General features: G+C 38.1%; 1 protein-coding gene across 5 annotated transcripts in view; it reads right to left on the reverse strand.

Annotated features, from left to right (window-relative positions):
- The window catches only part of SLC30A6 (solute carrier family 30 member 6), a 62,326-nt gene extending 53,160 nt beyond the window's left edge, over positions 1–9,166 (reverse strand). For 2 of the 5 annotated variants that reach the window (XM_049870406.1, XM_049870407.1), the window contains exons 1-2: positions 9,126–9,166; positions 1,592–1,678 (exon numbers count right to left, since the gene is read on the reverse strand). In XM_049870406.1, coding sequence (XP_049726363.1) covers positions 1,592–1,678; positions 9,126–9,137 — 99 coding nt within the window. In that variant the 5' untranslated portion in view covers positions 9,138–9,166. Of the gene's footprint in view, positions 1–1,591; positions 1,679–7,410; positions 7,628–9,125 lie in introns of all 5 variants that reach the window. The other 3 variants (XM_049870404.1, XM_049870403.1, XM_049870405.1) reach the window with 3 other exon arrangements.
- Positions 9,167–10,105: the final 939 nt, after the last annotated feature.

A 10,105-nucleotide genomic window follows, 5' to 3' on the forward strand; every position in this document is an offset into this window, starting at 1 on the left:
ATCTAATTTAATGAAATACTGGATATCTAATAGCCACCTCAAACTTAAGGTGGTAGTACAGGCTGCACTAATGACCTGCTTATCATGAATTTAAAGTGAGACCAGTCAGCATGATTTTGTGTTTCTCTCAGGCTACATTCAGTTGTTCAGTGCATGTACAAAGTAGAAAGAAAGTGGACTTAATAAAGGTCAAGAATTTGTCAGAGAAGTATGATAAAGGGAGGAGGGGACAAGGGAATTGAGGGCATATGCAAGAAAACAATAACAATGAATCATAGAACCTAAATTGGAAAAGGAAGCAAGTGAAAAAAAAAAAAAAGGAAGGTGAGATATAGTGAAAATATGGTACAGTCAATGGATTGGAGGTCCTGATAAGACTGAAGAATTCTTGCAGTTGGGGTACTAGAAGGCGTGAACTAGAAAGACAGGAGACAATGACTGGTGAGTGAAATGCTTGAAACTGAGACAAGAGAAGGATACAGCTGTTATAGTGATAAGGTCTATCCTATATGACCATAGTGGTGGACAGCTGAGGTTGGAATGAAGGACAAGATTATTTGTGGCAAGGAGGTAAGGAACTATAAGGAACTGTGAAATCACCAAGAATTATGACAGGAGCAGTTGTGAAGAGAGATTAGACAGGTATATCTCGTAAGATTTAAATTATGTCAGAGAATATCTGCACCATTCAGGTGTTTCTGTATCTCTTTTGTGCCTAATACCTGTTCTGTGGTACACTGTGCTTCCACGAAGTTGAAGAATATAAGAGAGCTATATTTATCTATCCTCAAGAGATGATCCAAAAGGGACTAGATGCCTAAGAAGTAGATGAATTCTCTACTCTTGGCTCTTGAAGTTTAACATTCAGGTCATGATAATATTTCCAAACACTAGATTTATTGAGTTGAGTATAATCCAAGGTTTTAGGAACAGGAGATTTAATGGCAAATAACAAAGAAAAGATACTTTTCCTTCACTGATCATAATAGATGGCCAATATCATTGTTATTGCCTATTAGTATGTTCCATTGAAGCCATGTTTATTTAAAAGTCATCAAACATTTATGTGTGCTTACTTTGTACTTCTATAAAAAGGTAAGCAAAATGGGCACAGTTACTAACCTCATGGAACTTACAGTATAATTTAGACAATAATAACAATGAAAAAAACACAATAATTAGGTCTACACTAGTACCAAAGAGAACACCAGTTATAACTATCTTTTTGTCTACAGTCTCAAAGAATGATATATTTTTCCTGTCTTACATTAAAAATGAGAAAACATAGCTTTAGACTACATCCATTCAAAAAATTAATAACACAAGGCAATCACAAAAATGTTTTACTTTAAAACATTTTAGATTTAGAATAAAAAACTAACTGAAGTCTAGCTACCTCCCACCAAAGCAAAATGACTATACATCAAATAACTGTATTTTACATTAAAAAATTACTTATTCAACAGAAAAATGAAAACAGTGTAGTGGGGTGAACACTGATTTTTATTTCCCACTAAAATTACCGTTTTTAAAATTATAATGTTGCTTTGAAATAATTAAAATTGGAGATTAAGAACTAAAAATAACTTACCCTTCGGTCAGCTGCTACAAGTCTAAATTCCTGTAATAACTTGCCAAAAAAAGATCTTTGAGGTTTTCGAAAAAGATGAATTGTCCCCTTTAAAAAAAAAATCAACAGTTTTTTAAAGTAATCTTCCTCATAACCCCTATGATGCGATACAGTAATAACAACTAACATTTACTGAGTGATCAGTATGTGCCAAGTACTTATTCCAGACACTTCACATATGTTTATCTATTTAATGCTCACAATAACCCTGTGACAGGGTTTTTTTATACGTTGTCCAAGGTCAAAAAGCTAATAAATAGCTGAGCAGGAATTCGAACCCAGGCATTTTAGCTCTAGACCATACTCTTTATTTTTGAGAAGATAAGGCAATTTCAAACCGGAAAAAGAAATAGTTTGTCAAATAGCTCTACTGGAAAGAAAATGCAATTTACCAAGGCAATATATATGAAAGCTCTCACATTATTATTTTAAAACTTCTGAGGCTTTCTTCTAGGCATTCCATCAAAGTATCTGACATCCTAGTTAGTCTCCATGGGCCTAGCAGTGGGGTTACCAGTGAGAGAAAGAAACAGAGTGGTGACTAAAGTGTATTTAATCTAAGGTTAGCAAACCATGTGCAAAAGCCTTAGCAGAAAGAAGGTCAAGCACATATGAGAAATTAGCTTATGATAAAGGCAGTATCACAAATCAGTGGTGGGAAATATGAGATACTGAGGAAGTGGTATTTGGAGAAGGGTAAAGTTGGATCCTTATTATGTTCCATACTCTAAATTAATTTACTATACTAAAATTTAAAAAATAAAACAGAGTACCTAAAGAAAACATGGATGTATAATTTTATAATCTTGGAGTTGAAGGCTTTCTTAATAGGACATAAAACCAAGAAGCTGTAAAGGAACAAAATTGTTCAATTTTACTGCATACTTTCATATGGGAATAAAATACTCTTACACACACTCAAAAAAAATCATTGAGTAAATAGAAAAACTGTGGGAAAAAAACTGCAATTCATGGCAGACAACAGGCTAATTTCCTTTATACACAGAGGTTCTACCAAAAAAAAGGATAAATACCTGTCATTTGAAATATTTCTGAGACTTTGTATTGCTTATGTGAAATCACATTTTTCTCTGTTGCTATTTTTAAAATACAAATGGCATATCTCTCCCTATACAGTCACACCAACCTCTTATTGAACCTCAGCTTCAGCTGCTCTGAGGGAGTCCTGTCTTTCAGGGTGCTTCCTCACACAGCCCCATTCTCCTGTCCCAGAGTGAATATCCTGTTTGCTATATAGCCTGCATTTAAAATCAGATGATCTCACATTTGATGAAAACCATACCAGCCATCTTCATATGATGTGATACAATAATGATTTAAAATCTTGATTTATATGTCTGTGAAGAAGGCCAAAAAGGCTAATTTAAGTGTATTAAGAGTTGAATTTATGTTTACTGGTAATAATGGGAAAGATGGCAAAAAGATCTATGATTATTAATTACTTCAGCTATAATTCAAAAATCCTTAATCTTTTATATGCTGAAAATATGGTATGGCCCTATTAATTTTTCTGGCACAGGTTTCCAAAAACAAAACTCTGGCTTCTTTTCTACCACCTGTCAGTTTGTCACATTGTGGTGGCTTACATGTTGCTATGACGCTAGCAGCTATGCCACTGGTATTTCAAATACCAGCAGGGTCATTCACGGTGGACAGGTTTCAGTGGAGCTTCAGACTAAGACTGACTAGAAGTGCTTGGGAAAATTAGCCAATGAAAACATTATGAATCACAACAGAACACTGCCTGACTTGCTTGCTTTGGACATGTCATCATGAGGGATCAACTGCTTGAGGAGGACATCATGTCTGGTGAAACAGAACACTAATGAAGGCACGGGAGACCCTCAGTGACATGGACTGGTACAATAGCCACAATGATGAACACAAACACACTGGAGATAGTGAGGATGATACAGAACAGGGAAACATTTTGTTCTGTTGTACGTAAGGTCACCATGAGTTGGAGTTGATTCGATGGTTGTCTAGTGCTGCTATAACAGAAATATCACAAGTGGATGGCTTTAACGAAGAAAAACTTATTCTCTCACAGTTAAGACACTGTAAGTCCAAATTCAGGGTGCCAGCTCTGGGGGATGACTTTCTCTGTCTGCTCTAGGGGAAGATCCTTGTCATTAATCTTCCCCTGGTCTAGGAGCTTCTCAGTGCAGGAGCCCCAAGTCCAAAGGACACACTCTGCTCGTGGTGCTGCTTTCTTGGTGACATGATGCCCCTCTATCTCTCTATTCACTTCTCTCTTTTATATCTCAAAAGAGATTGACTCAAGATACAACCTAATCTTGTAGACTGAGTCCTGTCTCACTAACATAACTGCCTCTAATCCTGCCTCATAAACACCATAGAGATAGGATTTACAACACATAGGAAAATCACATCAGATGACAAAATGGTAGACAATCACACAATACTGGGAATCATGGCCTAGCCAAGTTGACACACATTTTTGGGGGGTCACAGTTCAATCCATAACAGTAGCTAACAATAAGAGAATAATTTAAATAGTACTTGCTTTTAGGGAAAAATATCCTTTACAATTTTCAATAGGTCACACGTAATAATTTGATTGCAAAGTGCCATGTATTTAAATATTTGGATTTTTATTTTAACAAAATACTTTCCTGGAGGGTAAAGGCCACAATTAACATAACAACCATACTGCATTTCTACCTTTTAGATATTGAATTGACTTAAACACTGAAGCCCCATGGAAAGCAGTTAAACTGGAGAATTAACAGATTATAAATGTGAAAAACTTTCAAATCCAATTCAAACACAGGTATGAATCTGCTGCACAGTTAGCATCTAGAAAACATCTGAGTAGTTACAAAGAAGATAAATGCCATTTCTCCAAAGCTTAAGAAAGTCATTAGCTGCATTATGCTGAGACAAAAAAGGCATAAAAAAGGGCTCAGCACTAGAAATTTGGTGCTTCAAAAATGGCACAAAAATAGAAGAATGCTGATAATTGCTGATACCAGGTAATGAGTTCATGGGATTCAGTATATTATTTCTACTTTGGTGCATTTGAAAATTTTTATAATACAAAAGTTATAAAAATAAAAATATTTTAACAAGTAAAAAAAAAAAATTTGAGAAGGTGTGACTACTACTACTGATACCCAAATAAAGACTAGTGTGTAACATAAAGACTCTGCTAAACCAAGCCCGTTTAAAAAGAATTAAGACTATGCTATTTTCACTTGAGATTTTAACGGATATACTCTGCTTTTAAAGAATTTTATGTTGGATTTTTTTTGTTGTTGTTGTTCCCAAAGATAAAAAATTCTCCTTAATACTGCTACCTTGGATGTCTTCTATTTAAGTTCAGCCCACTTTTAATTATTTAACTTAAATTGCAGGTCAAGAAAATCAAGGTTTTTCAAAAGGCAGAGTAACCTTTCTGGTACCATTCTGATACTGAAAGCAAAACAAAAGTTCTAACATTCCTGCCACTCTTTCCAAATTTATACTGCTTCTCCATTGCTACCAGGATAAACTCTAACTTTCACAACTTGAAGTTCAAAGTTTTCAATGACTTAGCCCCAGTTTCTTTCCAGTCATATCTTCTACACGAGACACAAATCCTCAACTCCAGCCAAACTGGTCTACCCATGTCTCATGATCATACCACTGCAGAGTTAAAAGGCCAGATTTGTCTAATCCAAGCTCTACTAGACCTGTTACACTTAGCAAGTTAGTTGACCTCTGTTTCTTCACCTAATGAAGATAATAAATATTAGATTAAGAGTATTAGAGTAAGCTAAAAAAGTACTGTTTAATTTTTCACTTCCTACATGAAACCTTTCCAAATCATTTCAAGTGTTTTATGTGTGTGCCATTTATTTGATAATTAACCAAAGGATAGCCTTCATCTAGTCCTCTTGCATTGCAACCTAATTTTTAGTAACTTCATTAATGTCAAGGACTTTTTCTTTATATTTTCTAACACGACATTGTACTCTGCACATAGCGTGTTCTTAGTAAACAACAAATATACAATGGGTAACTCATAAAACCTTCTTCCCATTACCCTTTAAAATAAACCTTAAATGCTACTATTTCCCTGTATTAGTGTTTCAAGCATAAAAATTTAGTGCCATAGTATTTATTCAGTATTTTATAAAACATATTTATTGGAAACACCCTCTAGGCCAGGCAATGTACACGGCTCTGGGAATATCAAAGTAAACAACATACGCCCTACTCTCAAAGAGCTTACAGTCTAGAAAGACAAATAAATTTTAACGTAGTCTGGTAAGGGCTACAGATGTTATTAGCTAATACAAAGTATCATGGGAGCACAATGGAAGAGCCCCTAATTGGATCTTGGGACACGGAGGAAAGGCTCATGAAAGAGACTTAAGAATATGTAAACCCAGTGCCGACTCATAGCAACCCTATAGGACAGAAGAGAACTGCCCATAGAGTTTCCAAGGAGCAAGTGGCAGGTTCGAACTGCTGACCCTTTGGTTAGCAGCCGTGGCACTTATAAGAATATGTAAAGGGACTGAAAAGGATGCGGAGGGGGGAATGAAGAATAGTTCAGGTAGGTGGAACAGCATATACAAATTAGGCGAATGCCTAATTCTTAGAGCATGTTCCACAAGTTGTTCACTGTAGCTGGTATATAAATGTGTGTGTAAAAGGAGCTGTAAAGTTAAGAAGCTTGACTGTGAATGGCTTTGCGTGTCATGAATGGCTTTTCTGGGCTACAGAAAAAAAAAGGAAGGGTTTTAAGCAAGGGAATAACTCGGTTACATTTTAGGAATATCACTCTGGCTACACACTAGTGCATGTTTAGAAGGGCATATACCTGGAAGGTATTTGGTCATTAGCCAAAAATTCACCCATTTTCTTCGTGTAAAAGAGGGATTACAGATAATTTACACACAACAAAGAAAGTGTGTGAAGGAATCATTTTTTCAAACATACCCACTTAGAATAACAATGCCTTAGGCACAGAAACCTAGACTCTTTCACATATGTAGGCAATCAAATTAAGTACTCCATGAATATTTCTGAAAAACACATTTTGAAAAGGCACGCACTACTTATGACACTTGAAATCACAATCAAGTGCTTATCTTACACTTGATTTCTAAAGGCATAAAATTATTAATTTCTCTAACAAAGTTTAAAGAAAACACCACATCCCAACAACCACAGATACACTGGGATCTTCCATTCGTTTGTACAAAAGCAAAAATAAAGCAGCAATAAGATGTTCTACCAACACCTCGACTTTCTCCAGTCACGGTCCTGTAAACTGCAGCCCGGTCAGGCTACCAGCCCTCAATAAAGTTGAAGAGGGGAGGTGTCTGCCTTAATAAGCTACTCATAACGCTCTATTACCGCTGGCGTTATCGTCAATGCTATTAAGCATCACCATTACGGTCGTCGTTGCTGTGGACTTGTTTTCAGACTTTTGATGGTATTGTCGCTGGTACCGACAAAGCTGGTATTTCTACATCAAGGAAGCCTCAGCAAGAAGTCATAAACTCGCCAGGAGCTGAAAGTCAGGCCAGGGTCCCGAGCGGCAGAGCAACCGGGTGAGAAAGCGAGGAGCATCAGAGTTCTGGGGGAACCTTTCGGGAAACACCCGCTTCCGTGGAGGACACGACTACAAATCCGACTACCCCTCCTCTCGGCGGCATAGGCATTTCAAGGCTGCTTGGAATCAGTGAGGAAAAGAGGAATCACCCAGGCCAGGAACCCTACACCCGCCCCTCCAGCCAACTCACCATCATAAGGAGCTGCACAGCTCCTGCCGGAAGAAGGCTTTCTGGGGAAGCTTTTTTTTTTTTTTTCAAAACGGAAGGGGCGGGGCATCAGAACTCGATTGGCAGCGACGGACAAGAAACGGAAGTGCGTAACAGATCTTCGGAGTCCGGCATTAGTTCCCGGCTGCGGCTGCGTTCTCTGGCACCGAATTCTGGAGGGCCTCATTAGAGTAGTCCGCTGAGGCAGTTAGGGTTTATTGGTAACGTTAGGAAAATCGTTGAATGCTGAAGCGCTTTTATCTATGTGATTTAATTTTTACAATAACCTTATGAGATATTCCTATTTTACAGTCAGGAATACAGGAAGATTAAGAAACTTGCCGAGATGCACATAGTTTGCCACAGTAGCTGAGTTTGAACCCAGACTAAATTACAAAGTGGTCTGCTTAAGAGCTCTGGTGGCGCAGTGGCCAAAGCACTGGGCTGCTAACCTAAATGTGGACCGTTCAAACCCACCAGCCTTTCTGTTCTGCGGGAGAAATATGTGACAGCTTGCTTCAGTAAAGGTTACAGCCTTGGAAACTCTATGGGGCAGCTCTACTCCGTTTTATAGGGTCGCTATGAGTCAGAATCAACTCGTCTGCAATGGATTTTTAGTGTGTGGTCTGCTTCCTAAAATCCTATTTCACTGTAGAGGTAATATTCAGTATAGAAAACTTGAAAAATAAAAACACACTAAATATAAAACAAGTCACTCAATAAATATCCACAGATCATATGTGTGCCAAAAGTACCAGTCTAATGGAATTTATATTCTAGTGGAAGGAGATAGAAAACAGGTTTAAAAAAATTTTTTTTACACATACACTCATGTGCCACACAATATCCATTCCTTTGGGCAAGGTCTGTCTGAAATACACGTCTGTGGTCCCATAAGGTTATAACAGAGTTCACAAATCTCCTTTGGGCAGGGGACAGCTACATCAATTGGCATACCATAGTGCATTAAAATGATGTTCTACATCCTACTTTGGTGAGTAGTGTTTGGGGTCTTAAAAGCTTGGAAGCAGCCGGCTAGGATACAACTAGTGGTCTCTTCCTATTTGGAGTAAAGGAGAATGAAGAAGACCAAAGACTCAAGGGTGCAGTTAGTCCAAAGGACTAAGGGACTACATGCACCACAGCCTACACAACCCCAGACCAGAAGAACTAGATGTTGCCTGGTTACCGCTACCTACTACTCTGACCGGGATCACAATAGAGGGTCCCAGACAGAGTGGAAGAAAAACGTAAAACAAAAAATCAAAGTCATGGGGAAAAAAAAAGACCAGACTCACTGGCCTGGAACCCCCAAGGCTATTGCCCTCTGACTTGAAACTGCAGCCATTTCCAGAAACCATCTTCCAGCCAAGCAATATAAAATAAACAGTGACACCCAAAAAGAAGTGCTCCATGGAACAAACAATTATCAGGCAGCAAAAGGGCGACATTTGCCCAAAAGCATAGATGAGAAGGCAGGAAGGGGTAGAAAAAAAGACAAAAGAAAATGAGGAACCAAGGGCAGAAATGGGGAGAGCATTGACACAGTGTGGGGATTGCAATCAGTGCCATGGAACACTTTGTCTAAGAAAAAAAAAAATTTTTTTTTTAAATAGGAAACTAATTTGTTCTGTACACTTTCACCTAAAACACAATAAAATATAAAAAGAAAGAAATTCCAGTTGGAGAACTATTACCGTGAAGTGCATAATGGCTCCCAAACACAGCAAAACCAGTTCTAGCGATCGCAGCAGTAAGTGGCAAATGAGAAGTATCAGTTAGGAAGTGAAACAAAAAGTTATTAACAACACAAAGGGGGGAAATCAGTGAATGCTACTGCTTGCAATTTAGGCATGTTGCACTCAACAATCACGATTACCCTCAAAAACAAAGAAAAAATTCTCCAAGCTGTTAAAAGATCAGCTCCATTGAAAGCTGCAAAGCTAACAAAAATGCAAGCGGGACCTATATCAGATATGCAGAAATTATTAATGACATGGATTGAGGACCACGCACAAAAGCAAATTACTCTCAGCACGTTGACAAATGGAGCTTGTTCAAGATGCTTAAAGAAAAAGCAGGAACAGACCATGGTATTTGTATTAGTTATCTAGTGCTGCTATAACAGAAATACTACACGTGGATGGCTTTAACAAAGAGAAATTTATTTTCTCACAGTCTAGTAGCCCGAAAGTCCAAATTCAGGGCCTCAGTTCCAGCGGAAGGCTTTGCTGTGTCAGCTCTGGAGGAAAGTCCTTCTCGTCAATCTTTCCTTGGACTAGAAGCTTTTCTGCACAGGGACCCCAGTTTCAAACGATGTGTGCTCTGCTCCCAGTGCTTCTTGCCCTCACTCTCTGCTTGCTTCCCTTTCCTTTTATCTCTTGTAAGATAAAAGTGGTGCAGGTCACACCCCAGGAAAACTCCCTTAATGTTGGATCAGGGATGTGACCTTAGTAAGGGTGTTACAATCCCACCCTAATCCTGTTTGACATAAAAATACAATCACAGAATGAAGGACAACCACACAATACTGGGAATCATGGCCTAACCAAGTTGACACATTATTTGGGGGGAACACAATTCAATTCACGACAATAGGCAAATGTATAGAGACCAAGGTTTATTAGAGGATACCAGGGGCAGGAGGGAGGGAGCAAGCAGAGTTATTGCTTATGGA

Source organism: Elephas maximus, chromosome 26 (genome assembly GCF_024166365.1).
Source record: "Elephas maximus indicus isolate mEleMax1 chromosome 26, mEleMax1 primary haplotype, whole genome shotgun sequence".
In the NCBI taxonomy this organism is placed as follows: Eukaryota; Metazoa; Chordata; class Mammalia; order Proboscidea; family Elephantidae; genus Elephas; species Elephas maximus.